At 35.9% G+C, this 16359-nt stretch overlaps 1 protein-coding gene across 12 annotated transcripts in view; it reads right to left on the bottom strand.

Annotated features, from left to right (window-relative positions):
• Positions 1–16359, bottom strand: part of CCDC73 (coiled-coil domain containing 73) — a 135004-nt gene that overhangs the window by 50408 nt on the left and 68237 nt on the right. For all 12 annotated transcript variants that reach the window (XM_004755924.3, XM_045066076.1, XM_045066077.1 and 9 more), the window contains 2 exons: positions 6633–6768; positions 6318–6397 (listed from right to left, as the gene is read on the bottom strand). In XM_004755924.3, coding sequence (XP_004755981.1) covers positions 6318–6397; positions 6633–6768 — 216 coding nt within the window. The remainder of the gene's footprint in view (positions 1–6317; positions 6398–6632; positions 6769–16359) is intronic.

Genomic DNA, 16359 nt, shown 5'->3' with positions numbered 1-16359 from the left:
GCAACATCTTCCTAGGAACATCACCAAAGGCAAGGGAAGCAAGGGCAAAAATGAACTATTGGGACTTCATCAAGATCAAAAGCTTTTGCACAGCAAAGGAAACAGTTAACAAAACCAAAGACAACTGACAGGATGGGAGAAGATATTTGCAAACGACATATCAGATAAAGGGCTAGGATCCAAAATCTATAAAGAACTTAGCAAACTCAGCACCCAAAGAACAAATAATCCAATCAAGAAATGGGCAGAGGACATGAACAAACATTTCTGCAAAGAAGACATCCAAATGGCCAACAGACACATGAAAAAGTGTTCCACATCACTCATCAGCAGGGAAATACAAATCAAAACCACAATGAGATAGCACCTCACACCAGTCAGAATGGCTAAAATTAACAAGTCAGGAAATGACAGATGCTGGAGAGGATGCGGAGAAAGGGGAACCCTCCTACACTCTTGGTGGGAATGCAAGCTGGTGCAACCACTCTGGAAAACAGCATGGAGGTTCCTCAAAATGTTGAAAATAGAACTACCCTATGACCCAGCAATTGCACTACTCGGTATTTACCCAAAAAATACAAACATAGTGATCCGAAGGGGCACATGCACCCAAATGTTTATAGCAGCAATGCCTACAATAACCAAACTATGGAAAGAACCTAGATGTCCATCAACAGATGAATGGATAAAGATGTGGTATATATACATAATGGAATACTATGCAGCCATCAAAAGAAATGAAATCTTGCCATTTGCGACAACGTGGATGGAACTAGAGGATATCAAGCTTAGCGAAGTAAGTCAATCGGAGAAAGACAACTATCATATGATCTCCCTGATATGAGGAAGTGGAGATGCAACATGGGGGGTTAAGGGGGTAGGAGAAGAATAAATGAAACACGATGGGATTGGGAGGGAGACAAACTATAAGTAACTCTTAATCTCACAAAACAAACTGAGGGTTGCTGGGAGGAGGGGGGTCGGGATGGGGGGGTAGGGTTATGGACATTGGGGAGGGTATGTGCTATGTGAGTGCTGTGAAGTGTGTAAACTTGGCAATTTACAGACCTGTACCCCTGGGGATTAAAATACATGTTTATAAAAAATAAAAAATTAAAAAAAAAACACCCTAGACTCTTCAGGGGGAAAAAAAGTGATAAGTCTCTAGCCAGGCTAAGGGGGAAAAAAAAAAAAGAAGGGACACAAATTACTAATATCAGAAATGAAAAAGTAGATATAACCACAGATCCTATGGACATTAAATAGAAAATTTCAAAAATGTTATGAAAAATTCTATGTCCACAAGTTTGATAGCCTAGATAAAATGGACCAATTCCTTGACATAACATGCCAAATGCACACAAGAATAAACAGACAATCTAAATAGACCTATATCCATTAAAGAAATTGAATCAATAACTAATAACCTAACAATCGAAAGCACCATACCCAAATGGGTTCACCAGTGAATTCTATGAAATATTAAAAGAAGAAATTATACAAATTCTGTATAATCTCCTAAAGAAGATGGATGCAGATGGAATACTTTGAGTTCATTCTATAAGACTAGCATTATCCTAATAACAAAACAAGACAAAAACATTACAAAAAAACTACAGGCCAGTATTTCTCATGAGTGTAGATACAAAAATCTTTAACAAAGTAAGAGCAAATTGAATCTAACAATGTACAAAAATAATTATACACCATGATCAAGTGGGATTTATCCCACTTATGCAAAGCCGTTCAACATTCAAAAATTAATTAATGTAATTCATTGTACCAAGGGGCAAAAGAAAAAAAATCACACAATCTTATCAAAAGATGCAGAAAAAGCATTTGACAAAATCCAACACCTATTTATGATAAAAATTCTTAGCAAACTAGAAAAAGGAGAATTTCCTCAACTTGAAAAAGAGCATTTAAAAAGAAAACCTTCAGCTAACATCAAACTTAACAGTGAAAAACTTAACACTTTTCCACTAAAATTAAGAACAAGCCAAGGATGTTCCCTCTCACCAAACTTTTTAACACCACACTGGAAGGCTCAGCTAATGCAACAAGACATGACAAAAAAAAAAAAAAAAGACATATAGATTTGACGAGGAAGGAATAAAACTGTCTTTGTTAACAGATGACATGATTGACTATGCAGAAAATCTAAAAAAAAAAATCAACAAAGACCTCCTGGAACTAATAAGGGATTATAACAAGGTTGTAGAATATAACATTAATACACAAAAGCCAATTCCTTTCTATACTGGAAAAAACCTACAGTTCTTCCCCTTATATAAGGAAAAATCCAGTTCTTCCTCCTGTGTTTTTTTCCTCTATGTCTCCTTTACACAGAACACTTCTGACACTTATGGTCACCAAATATGTGGAGGTTTTCACCCACCAAGCAATTCTTTGCAACATCAGCTGTGTCCCCACAATTTAACTCACTCTGACACTATCTTCCTTGAAGGCAGGATCAAATCCCAAAGGTTAAGGGTTCAGTCCCATAAGACTGCTTCCATCCCACTTCAGATGCCAAATGCAAGTCCAGGTGTTTCTGACTGATCAGCTATAAATGGAGGTTCCCATGATCCCCCCTCTTGGGTTCCATTAATTCACTAGAATAGCTCACAGAACTCTGGGAAACACTTAAGTTTGCCAGTTTTTTTTAACAGATATGATAAAGGATATAGATCAACAGCCAGAGGAAGATATACAAAAGGCAGTATCTGAGAGGGTCCTGAGCACAGGGAATTCTGTCCTGGTGGAGTTGAGTTGTATCACCCTCCCTCTGAAATGATACTACTGGGATTTTATGGAGACTTCCTCAAGTAGGCATGATCAATTCTTAACTCCATTTCCAGCCCCTTTCCCCTTTATGGACTAGAGGTAAGTAGGGGAGAAGCAGGGGTAAAATGTTAAGCTTCTAATCATGACTTGTTCTTTCTGATGACCAACCCCCAACCAGGAGCTATTCAGCATCCCACCCAGAGTCACATTATTAAAACAAAAGATGCTCCTAGTGCTCTTACCATTTAGGAATTTATAAGGGTTTTAGGAGCCCAGTCACACAGGGTCAGGGTGAAAGACCAGATATTAGAACAAGAGATAGTCTTAGTTCTTTTATCACTTGGGAAATTACAAGTGATAGAAAATGGGGGCAGATATTTTCTATGATCTCCTGCTCGTAATTTTTGTTATAATTTTTAAGCAAAAATTAAATGCTTAGGTAAAAAAATCAAATAAACTATTTAAGACCTATATAATAATTATAAAACTCTAATGAAATATATTAAAGAACTAAACAAATGGAGAGATATTCAATGTTCATGAATTAGAAGAGCCAATATTTTCAACATGTCAGTTCTTGCCCAATTCAGTCTACAGATTCATTACAATCCCAATCAAAATCTCTGCAAGTTATTTTGTGGGTATCAGCAAACTAATTCTATGGAAAGGCAAAAGGCCCAGAATACCCAACTTAATACTGAAGGAGAAGAACAAAGTTGGAGGACTGACACTACCCAACTTTAGCACTTGCTATTAAAAAAAGGGTAATCAAGTCAATGTGGTACTGGCAAAAGAATGAACAATTAGATCAACAGAACAGAAATGAGAGCCAAGAAAGAGACCCACATAAATACAGTCAAATGATAGTTGACAAACTATCAGCAAAACTAACCTTTTCAACAAATGGTCATGGGACAATTGGACATTCACAGGCAAAATAAATAAATAAATAAAAGTGTGGGAGGGGATCTAGACTGAGATCTTAGACTCATCATAAAAATTAACTCAAATGGATCACAGACCTAAATGTAAAATATAAAATAATAAAACTCCTAGAAGATAATACAGGAAAAAATCTAGCTGACTCTATGTAAGGCAATGACTTTTTAAGTACAATGCGGAAGTTAAAATCCACACACAAAAAAATCTGATAAGCTGCACTTCATTAAAATTAAAAACTTCTGCTCTGGGGCACCTGGGTGGCTCAGTGGGTTGATTCCTCTGCCTTCGGCTCGGGTCGTGATCCCAGGGTCTTGGGATTGAGCCCCACATCGGGCTCTCTGCTAGGCAGGGAGCCTGCTTCCTCCTCTCTCTCTCTCTGCCTGCCTCTCTGCCTACTTGTGATCTCTCTCTGTCAAATAAATAAATAAAATCTTTAAAAAAAAACCAATTAAAAAATGGATAAAAGATCTGGACACCTCACCAAAGAAGATATACAGAGTGCAAGTAAACATATGAAAGGATGTTCAACATAATATGTCATTAAGAAATTACAAATCAAAACTGTTAAAAGAGAGATACCATACACACTACTGCGAATGTGTGAAATCCAAAACACTGACAAGCCCAAATGCTGGGGAGGATATTGAGCAACAAGAACTCTCATTCATAGCTGGTAGGAATGCAAAATGAAATAGCCACTTTGGAAGAGAGTTTAGCAGTTTCTACAAAATGAAACATACTCTTACTATATAATCCAAACAATCATGCTCTTTGGTATTTACCAAAAAAAGCTGAAAACTTATGTGCACACAAAAACTTGCATATAGCTTTATTCACGACTGCCAAAACGTGCAAGCAATCAAAATGTCCTTCGGTAGAATGGACAGTTTGTGGTACATCCAGGCAATGGAATATCACTCGGTACTTTAAAAAAAAAAAAAAAAAAAAAAAAAAAAGCAAGCTACCAAGCCATGAAAAGACATTAGATAAAACTTAATGCATATTACTGAAAAAAGCCAATTTGAAAAGGCTATATTCTATATGATTCCAACTCTGTAACCTTTTGGAAAAATCTCCAAAACTGTAGAAATAGTAGCAGAGTAGTGGTTTCCAAGGGTTGGGGGGAAAGGACAGATGAAAAGGCAGAGCACAGAGGATTTTGAGAGCAATAGAACTATTTTGTATGATACTATAATGGTGGATACATGTCACTAAACATTTGCCCAAACTCAGATAAAGTACATAACCAAGAGTGAATCCTAATGTAAACAATGGAATTTGAATGACTGATGTGTCAGAGTAGGTTCATCAATAGTAACAAATGCATCACTCTGGTATAGGATGTTGATAAAGTGGGAAAGACTTCTTCTTCCTCTCCTACCACTCTCAACTTGTATCAGTGAAGATATTTTTAGTTGCAAATTATGGAAAATTAAACTGGCCCAAACCAAACTAACACAGATAATAATGGGGATTTACTGACTCGCATACTGAAAAGTGTAGAGGTGGGGGAATGGTAGGGTTGGAGGATCCAGGGATTCAAAAATGTCATCAAAGAACAGGTTTCTTTACTTCACACCAATCTGGCATCCACATTGTCAGGTTTCTCCTGTTTGGTTTCTCATGTAGAGAAATGACTGACAACCAGAGGTGGGATGAAATTCTTCCTAGTTTATAACCACTAAGGCCATTAGTCTACTTCTGAGCCAATGACTGACATGAGAAATAAAATGTTTATGGCCTTCTGCCAATTTAGATCTCAATGTCCAATGTACTCCTTCACTCATGATGCTCTAGTCATACCAGACTTTCTCCAGTCCCCCACATATACCAAACTCTTCCCTATACTTAATCTTAGCCAGAAGTCTGAGAAGTGATTTCTAAAATTCTTTCCTGCCTCAAGACTTTTGTGCATGCTCTTCTCCTTGCCAGAGTATTACCTACTCTGTGTGATACCCTTTCTGGGTTCCAATAACTTACCTTCTTCTTGTTTTTTGGGTCCAGTATGGGGACACCTCTATAGCCTGAAACATTATTCTCTTCCCTCCCTATCCCTTTAACAGTAATAATCCAATGTAATAAATTCACCTATTATGATGTCATCACATTCTTTACACTTTCTTCATATGATTTTAACAGTTTTAAATTATTTGGTTTGTGGCATTATGTATTTTGTGCCTAATTCCTCCATTGGACTATAAACTTCAAAAAAGCAGGAAAATGTTTTATTTTCTTCAGACCTCTATCCTTAGGGCCACGAAGTACCTGGCATATACAGTCCATTCAAGGACTGAATGAATGAATGAATAAATGGTGTTGAGACTGACATACAGTAAAGATTAGCCATTCATGTCACCATAAGGCATACCACTGGTGACAAAGAGTATTTTGAATGAGTTAGGACAAATTCATTCATTGCATTTATTGGAATCATATAATTCATTGGAATCATAAACTCACAGTTTATTAATCTGTATTTAAAACATTTTTCTTTATACCAAAAATATACCCAAGTTTTTCCAATACTATTTCATAAAACTAATTAGACTATAATTTTACCTAATACTATAAAACTGTATCAACCATACCTTCTTCAAACTGTCTATTTCAGATTCTTGTTTTTTATTTAAAGCTGAAAGTCTTTTGTTTTGCTGTATTGCTTCCTGTACTGCAACATGAAAAACATTTAGAAAAGTATTATATTCAACATCCATTTTAAGGAAAGTATCACCAAGATGGACAGGGAAAATAACCTTAGTGCACTGTATATAATTATTATTGAATTTAAAATATAAAATGTCACTGAGTATTACCAGTAGCAGGTAAGTTCAATTTATTTATTATAAATAAACCCGTTACTTATTCCCTTTTAAATATACAAGTTTAAATAAGATAGTACCTACCATTTTGTTCTAACTTTTCATGATTCTCTTTCACCAATACAAATTGACCTGTTATGGTGCCATAATATTTCTCAATTTCATTCAGTTGCTTCTGATGATCTTCTTTAGCCAGAAGATGTAACTGGACTTTTTGTTCCTATTTTGAAGTTATTTAAAATGTTATAAATATATAACACATATAAAACATATACACACATATATATTTAAACATACATAAAAATTGTTTTTAATAACTTTTGTTACAAAATAGGGCATGAAAAAGTGCTGAGTACACCCTAGGGAGGAAATTGTTGAGATATTTCTAAACCTATGTAAAACTAAAGCCTTTTTTGTATTACAACAAAGTAGTCATTTAAATTTATAATGCTCTTGTTTATAATTTCTTTTTCAAAAACCAACTACTTTCAGGGATGCTGGGTGGCATCAGTTAAGTCAGTTAAGCATCTGCCTTTGGCTCAGGTCAGGATGAGTCTGCGTGGTGGGGGGAGCCCACTTCTCCCTCTGCCTGCCTCTCCCCCTGCTTGTACACTCTCTCTCTTTCTCTCTCTCTCTGGCAAGTAAATAAATAAAATCTTTTTTTAAAAATCAACTAGTTTCATTTATAGAAGAGTTAATTAGTCCATGCCAGCACTAAGCAAAATTATGGGAATATTAAAGCAGTACTCTTAATAATTTAGGAAAGGAATTCTTTTCTCTAAATTTGGGGGCACAATTATGAATGCATTATTGAAACTCTAGTAATTTTTCTTTTTTTTTAAGATTTTTAAAAATTATTTGATGGAGAGAGAGACAACGAGAGGGAACACAAGCAGGGGCAGTGGGAGAGGGAGAAGCTGGCTTCCCGCTGAGCAAGGAGCTTGATGCAGGGTTCAATGAACATGACCTGAGCTAAAGGCAGATGCTTAACAACTGAGCCACCCAGGCACCCCAAAACTCAAGTAATTTTTCTGATTTTAATAAGCACAGCACCTTTTTGTTGCATTAAAAAATTGAATTATGAGAATAATACCTATCAGAGATTGAGAGGCAATACAGTATAGTAGAAAGTCTACTTAGGTTGAGAAACGTAATTGGTGAAAATTAGACCCAACATATATTTTAATATGGGCCTTCACTACTTTTGGCTAAAGCAGCTTGTTTTGTCATACTTAGAAATAGGACTTTAAATTTTAAAAAATATTGTTAATAAAATCAATTTTTTATTTTTTTATTTTTTCAAATTTTGTTAGTCACCATACAGTACATTGTTAGTTTCGGATGTAGTATTCCATGATTCACTGTTTGCATAACACCAAGTGCTCATGCAACAGATGCCCTCCTTAATACCCATCACTAGGCTAACCCATTTCCCCATGCTTCACCTGCCATGCTCCTCCTCTTTAAAACCCTCAGTTTGTTTCTCAGAGTCCATAGTCTCTTCGTTTGTCCCCCTCTGATTCCCCCTTCATTTTTCCCTTCCTTCTCCTAATGTTCTCCATGCTATTCCTTATGTTCACAAATAAGTGAAACCATATGATAATTGTCTTTCTCTGCTTCACTTATTTCACTTAGCATAATCTCCTCCAGTCCCATTCATGTTGATGCAAAAGTTGGGTATTCATCCTCTCTGATGGCTGAGTAATATTCCATTGTATATATGGACTACATTTTCTTTATCCATTCATCTGTTGAAGGGCATCTCGGCTCTTTCCACAGTTTGGCTATTGTAGACATTGCTGTTATGAATACTGGGGTGCATATGGTCCTTCTTTTCACTACTTCTGTATCTTTGGGATAAATACCTAGTAGTGCAATTGGTGGGTCATAGGGTAGCTCTCTTTTTAATTTTTTGAGGAATTTCCACACTGTTTTCCAAAGTGGCTGTACTGACTTGCATTCCCACCAACAGTGTGAGAGGGTTTCCTTCACAACCTCTCCAACATTTCTTGTTTCTTGCCTTGTCAATTTTTGTCATTCTAACTGATATAAGGTGTTATCTCAATGTGGTTTTGATATGAATCTCCCTGATGGCTAATGATGATGAACATTTTTTCATGTCTGTTAGCCATTTGTATGCCTTCTTTTGAGAAGTATCTGTTCATGCCTTCTGTCCATTTCTTCACTGGATTATTTGGTTTTTGGGTTTTGAGATTGAGAAGTTCTTACAGATCTTGTATACCAGCCCTTTTTCCATAGTGTCATTTACGAATATCTTCTCCCATTCCATGGGTTGCCTCTTTGTTTTATTGACTATCTCCTTTGCTTCGTAGAAGCTTTTTATCTTAATGAAGTCCCAAAAGTTCACTTTCACTTTTGTTTCCCTTGCCTTTGGAAACATGTCTTGAAAGAAGTTTCTGTGGCCAATGTCAAAGAGGTTACTGCCTATGTTCTCCTCTAGGATTTTGATGGATTCCTGTCTCACACTGAGGTCTTTCATCCATATGGAGTTTATCTTTGTGTATGGTGTAAGAGAATGGTAGAATTTCATTCTTCTGTATATATTTTCTGTCCAATTTTCCCAGCACCATTTTTGGAAGAGACTATTTTTCTTCCATTGAGTATTTTTTCCTGCTTTCTCAAAGATTACTTGACTATAAAGTTGATGATCCATATCTGGTCTCTCTCTTCTGTTCCATTGTGTTTTGGGGGTCAGTACTGTGCTATCTTGGTGATCACGGCTTTGTAATATAGCTTGGAATCAAACAACGTGATGCCCCCAGATCTGTTTTTCTTTTTCAATATTTCCTTGGTGATTTGGGGTCTTTTCTGGTTCCATACAAATTTCAGGATGGTTTGTTCTAGCACTTTGAAAAGCATTCCTCAATTTCATAAAATTCATCTATGAAAAACCCACAGCAGATAATTCTCAATGGGGAGAAGCTGAGAGGCTTTCCCTTATGATCAGGAATACAGCAAGGATGCCCACTCTCACCACTATTTTTCAGCATAGTACAAGAAGTCCTAGCAACACCAATCGGACAACAAAAAGAAATAAAAGGTATTCAAACAGACAAAGAAGTCGAACTTTCTTTCTTTGCAGATGACATGATACTTTATGTGGAAAACCCAAAAACCCCACCCCCAAATTACTAGAACTCATACAGCAATTTAGTAATATGGCAGGATACAAAATCAATGCACAGAAACCAGTTGCTTTCTTAAACACTAACAATGTAACAGTACAAAGAGAAATTAGAGAATTGATTCCATTTACAATAGCACCAAAAATCATAAGATAGGGGCACCTGAGTGGCTCAGTCATTGGGCATCTGCCTTCAGCTCAAGTCATGATCCCAGGATCCTGGGATTGAGCCCCTCATCGGGGCTCCCTGCTGAGCAGGGAGTCGTTTTCTCCCTCTCCCACTTCCCCTGCCTGTGTTCCCTCTCTTCCTGTGTCTCTCTTTGTCAAATAAATAAATTTTTTTTAAAGATTTTTATTTATTTATTTGATAGACAGAGATCACAAGTAGGCAGAAGGCAGGCAAAGAGAGAGGGGGGAAGCAGGCTCCCTGCTGAGCAGAGAGCCCTATGTGGGGCTCGATCCCAGGATCCTGAGATCATGACCTGAGCCGAAGGCAGAGGCCTAAACCACTGAGCCACCCAGGCGCCCCAAATAAATAAATTTTAAAAAATCTTTTTTAAAAAATCATAAGGGCGCCTGGGTGGCTTAGTGGGTTAAGCCGCTGCCTTCAGCTCAGGTCATGATCTCGGGGTCCTGGGATCGAGTCCCGCGTCGGGCTCTTTGCTCAGCGGGGAGCCTGCTTCCTCCTCTCTCTCTCTCTGCCTGCCTCTCTGCCTGCTTGTGATTTCTCTCTGTCAAATAAATAAATAAAATCTTTAAAAAAAAATTAAAAAATCATAAGATACTTTGGAATAAACCTAACTGAAGAGGTAAAGGACCTATACTCTAGGAACTACAGAACACTCATGAAAAGAAATTGAAGACACAAAAAGATGGAAGAACATTCTATACTCATGGATCGGAAAAGAAACATTGTTAAAATGTCTGCATTGCCCAGTGCAATCTATATTTTCAATGCTATCTCAAAATACCAATGGCATTTTTCAATAACATTTTTTTAAAGGTTTTGATCTTGACATCACATTGGTAGAATCACTGATTGGTTTCGAAACCTTTCATTCATTTTTGCCACATGCTTTTCAGTACCAGTGATGAGCACTCAGTAATTGTTTCCTGAATGAACTGTTGTCCTGTGGAGTGGCAGCAGCGTAAATTTATTAGATTTACCTGGCCTGTATCTGTTTCCCTTATCCAATATTATCACAATTTCAAATATTTATTTGAAGTAGTTCTTCCTCATTACAATCTAGTAGAATTGAAATTCACACGCTTTATTCTCCCTTAGTCAAGTGAAGGGTGTATTACTCAAAATAAATCAACTGATTTCTACCTTTTTGGAATTTGAAACTTGAGCAAAATGACTATAAAACTAAATAAGTTCAGTAGTGGTCCTATCCAGAGTGATGAGACTTAAAAAAAAAAAAAAAAAAGATTTATTTATTTGACAGAGAAAGGGAACATAAGTAGGGGGAGTGGGAGAGGGAAAAGCAGGCTTCCTGTGGAGCAGGGAGCCTGACATAAGGCTCCATCCCAGGACACAGGATCATCACCTAAGCCAAAGTCAGACGCTTAATGACTGAGCCACTCAGGCACCCCGACATTCTTAACTTTTTCAAAGATACTTTTTAATGATTTTAAGCAAACTGAAAATATCGTTAGTAATGATCAAAATGGATGAATTCAAAGTTTCTCATATACTTCTATGGGCTTTTCAAATTCACTACTTAGTCATTTGAATTAATCATGTAACAGTTATAAACACAAACAAGCTGACAAGTGTACTTACAATGAAGATCTTCTATCTGTCTGGGTAGTCACAATTTTCCATAACAATGAAAAATAAAGAACCATATTCCATTCCTCTAAAATGCCACTTAATTCTTTAATCTAGAGGAGTATACCTTCTTTCAGCAGAAGTGTAGAAACCTAACACAATTTCACAAAAATTAGTCTAAAGGCATTACTTCAATCCAAGGATTTTTAAGTTTTTATTTTTATTCCAATTAGCTAACATACAGTCTAATATTAGTTTCAGATGTACAATAATATAGTGCTTCAACAATTCCACACATCATCTGATGCTCATCATGACAAGTACATTCCTTAATCCTCATCACCTATCTCACTCATCCCCTCACCCATCTTCCCTCTGGTAACCAACACTTCTCCATATTTAAAAGTCTGTTCCTTGGTTTGTCTCTTTTTAAACTTTACTCATTTGTTTTCTTAAATTCCACATATGTGTGAGATGATACAGTATTTGTCTTTCTCTGGTTGACTTATCTTTGTTTAACATTATACCTTCTAGTTCCATCTATGTCATTGCAAATGGCAAGGTTTCATTCTTTTTATGGCTGAATAATTTTCCATAGTATCTGGAATATCTGATATATATCTCACATCTTCTTTATCCATTCATCTATCAATGGACATGGGCTGCTTCCATTAATCCATTCTGAGTCTCTTTTTGTGTATGGTGTAAGAAAGTGGTCCAGTTTGCTCAATACCATTTGTTGAAGAGACTGTCAACAGTTGGATATTCTCTCCTGCTTTGTTGAAGATTAATTGACCATATAGTTGTGGGTTTATTTCTTGGTTTTTTATTATTTTCCACTGATCTATGTGTCTATTTATGTGCCGGTACCATACTGTTTTCATTTCTACAGCTTTGTAATATAACTTGAAGTCCAGAATTGTGTTGCCTCCAGCAATTTGCTTTTCCTTTTACAAAGTTGCTTTGGCTGTTCAGGGATTCAGGGTCTTTCATGGCTCCATGCAGATTTTAGAATTGTTGGTTCTAGTTCTGTGAAAACTGCTGTTGGCATATGGATAGGGATTGCATTAAATGCGTAGATTGCTTGGGGTAGCACAAACATTTTAACAATATTTGTTCTTCCAATCCATGAGCAGGGGCATGTCTTTCTATTTCTTTGTGTCACCTTCAATTTCATTCATCAGTGTTTCATAGTTTTCAGAGTATAAGTCTTTCACCTTTTTGGTTAGGTTTATTCCTAGGCATCTCATTACTTTTCATGCAACTGTAAATGGGATTGCTTTCTTAATTTCTCTTTCTGCTGCTTCATTATTGGTACACAGAACTTCAACCAATTCTGTACATTCATTTTTGTATCTTGTAACTTTACTGAATTAGTTTATACAGTCTAGTACTCCTTGGTTGAATCTTTCAGGTTTTCATTACATAGTATCATATCATCTACAAATAATTAAAATAAGAAGTAAAGGAAGAAGTAATTCTTCCTTACCACTTTGGATGCCTTTTATTTCATTTTGTTATCTAATTGCTGTGGCTAGTACTTCCAGTAATACTTTGAAGAAAAGTGGTGAGAGTGGATCTCCTAGTTACTGACATTAGGGGAAAAGCTCTGTTTTTCCCCATTGAGGATGATGTTAGCTGTGGGTTTTTCATAGAACTCCTTTACTGTATGTTGAGGTATGTTCCCTTTAAGCCTACTTTGTTAAGAGGCCTTTTTTTTTTTTTTTTTAAATCATGAGTGGTTATTGTACTTTGTCAAATGCTTTTTCTGCATCTACTGAAATGACCATATGGTCCTTACTCTTCTCTTATTGATGTGATGAATCATGTTGTTCATTGATTTGTAAATACTGAACCATCCTTGCATCCCTGGAATAAATCCCACTTGATCATACTGAATGATTTTTCTTTTTTTATTTTTAATGTATTGCTGATTTTGGTTTGCTAGTAACTTATTAAGGACATTTTGCATCTATATCCATCAGGGATACTAGCTAGTCATTCTCTTTTTTAGTGGTGTCTTTATCCGGTTTTGGTATCAGGATAATCCTGGCCTCACAGAATGAATTTGAAAGTTTTCCTTCTTTTCTTCTTTCTTGTAATAGTGTGAGAAGAATAGGCGTTAACTCTTCTTTAAATGTTTCATAGAATTTGCCTGTGAAGCCAGTTGGTGCTGGACTTTAGCTTTGGGGGAGTTTTTTCATTACTTATTCAGTTTCTTTGCTGGTGATCAGTCTATTCAAATTTTCTATTTCTTCCTGCTTTAGTTTTAGTAGGTTATATGTTTCTAGGAATTTATCCATGTTTTCTATTTTGTACAATTTATTGGCATATAGTTCTTCCTAATATTCTAATTGTATTTCTGTGGTATTGGTTTTATTTCTCTTCTGTCAATTGTGATTTTATTTGAGTCCTTTTGTCTTTTTTTTTTTCTTGATAAGTCTAGATAGAGGTGTATCAACTTTATTTTTTTTTTTTCACAGAATCAGTTCCTGGTTTCATTGACCTATCCTATCATGTGGTTTTTTTTTGTTGTTGTTGTTTTTTTTAGATTCTAGATCATTTATTTCTACTCTCATCTTTATTTTTTTCCTTCACTCTGCTGGTTTTAGGTTTTGTTGTTGTTCTTTTTCTAGCTCCTTTAGGTTTAAGGTCAGGTTGTTAGAGATTTTTCTTAATAGTCCTACATTGCTAAATACTTCCCTGTTAGAACTGCTTTTGCTGCACTCAAAGCTTTTAGACTGTTGTGTTTTCCTTTTCATTTGTCCCCACATACTTTATTTCTTCTTTTATTTCCTGGTTGGCCCATTCATTATTTAGTACCATGGTATTTAACATCCATATATTTGTGGTCTTCAGATTTTTTCTTGTGGTTGACTTCTAGTTTCATAGCATTGTGGTCAAGGAATTTTTCAATTTTTCAGCTTAAATCAATTTTTAATGTGACCTTTATGAGAATATTGTCCACTACACATTAATATAAGCTTCCTTAACCTTTCAGTTAAAAAATTGAAAAAATAATGATACTTTTATGCTGAAAATAAATAAATGAAAAAAAAATGATAAATATAATAGGCTGTCAATGCCTGTAAAGATGAATAATCCTGATAACTAAAACCGCAGCAAAGATTAAAGTGATTTAATTGGTTTTCTCTACATACATAGAGCTCTATACAAATTAAAATATATTGTGATATACTCTATTTCAACATCCTTTGCTTAAAGTCAAAGTTAATTCAATTAAGTTGAAGTTATTTGTTTGCATGACATAATCTGATTTTCAAATACATAAACCTAGTCAATGGCCATGATATTATAAAGACTTTCAAATTACATAGGCACTCATAGCTCATTAGCCCATACAGGCTCATATGGGACTGTTTGTATATGAATCTACTTGGCTGCTCTGATTTAGTTCTCATAAAGAGATGAAGAGGCTAGTTGTCAAGTTTGCTGCTAATTGCATGTCAGCAAATAGCTTAAATTCTTTGGGAAGCAATGAGAAAAACAGATTGGTATCACTTGTCTGAGAAACCCAAGAACATTTTAAATAATAATATAAGTAACTTTATGGCATTGTTTTGTTTTTTTTTTTTAAAGATTTTATTTATTTATTTGACAGACAGAAATCACAAGTAGGCAGAGAGGCAGGCAGAGAGAGAGGAGAAAGCAGGCTCCCTGCTGAGCAGAGAGCCCAATGCGGGGCTCGATCCCAGTACCCTGGGATCATGACCTGAGCCGAAGGCAGAGGCTTTAACCCACTGAGCCACCACTGAGCCACCCAGGCGCCCACTTAATGGCATTGTTATTAAAACTTTAACATTACATATTATATCATAGTAAAGATAATTTTATTAAGAAGACAAAAAAATAGCTAAGTACCTACTGTTTTTGTTCTTTTTACCTCTATGAATTGATTCAAGCTATTTTCTTTTTTTTTTTTTTTTAAGATTTTATTTATTTGACAGAGAGATTGATCACAGGCAGGCAGAGAGGCAGGTAGAGAGAGAAGCTCTCTGCCGAGCAGAGAGCCTGATGTGGGGCTCAATCTCAGGACCCTAAGATCATGACCTGAGCTGAAGGCAGAGGCTTGACCCACTGAGCCACCCAGGTGCCCTGCTATTTTCTTCTTTTACACATTTTACTATTACATGCAAAGATTCTGTCCACAGATAATATCAGGATTCACTGCTTTCCAAATGCAAACTTAAATTTTAACAAACATGGGCACCTGGTGGCTTAGTGGATTAAAGCCTCTGACTTGGGCTCAGGTCATGATCCCAGGGTCCAGGGATTGAGCCCCACATCATGATCTCAGGGTCCTGGGATCAAGCCATGCATCAGGCTCTCTGCTCAGTAGGGAGCCTGCTTCCTCTTCTCTCTCTGCCTGCCTCTCTGCCTATTTGTGATCGCTGTCTGTCAAATAAATAAATAAAATCTTTAAAAAAAATTTTTTTTAACAATCTATGAAAAACAAGATTAGAGGAAAAGACAGTATAGAGGAAAAGACAGCATAATTAAGATTAAAGTCTACATGTATATTTGTCTGCATATGTGTGGTCTAAAAGATTATTTTAAAGCTTTGAAACATTTAAAATAGGAATAACTTAAAAATAATATTTACACACAACTTTTTACAACTACGTTTACTAATAAAAGGCACAGCTGCTCATTTCCCCCTTATTTCCTATGGATACCAATTTGAAAACCTTCAGGAATAAAATGAATTTCCCTTAAAATAATTCATTAAATTTTAGTGAAAAAGATAAAAACTCAAAAAGAAATTTCATACATTCGTCAAATCTATTTTGCAAATTACCTTTAAATTTCTTCAATATGACCCCAAAATATATCAATGGGGCTATAAAACTCACTTTTTAAGAAACCTATGG

This window comes from Mustela putorius, unplaced genomic scaffold, assembly GCF_011764305.1.
Source record: "Mustela putorius furo isolate JIRA1106 unplaced genomic scaffold, ASM1176430v1.1 tig00003859_pilon_pilon_pilon, whole genome shotgun sequence".
In the NCBI taxonomy this organism is placed as follows: domain Eukaryota; kingdom Metazoa; phylum Chordata; class Mammalia; order Carnivora; family Mustelidae; genus Mustela; species Mustela putorius.
The sequence above is the reverse complement of the archived record's forward strand: the minus strand, read 5'-3'. Positions and strand labels throughout refer to the sequence as shown.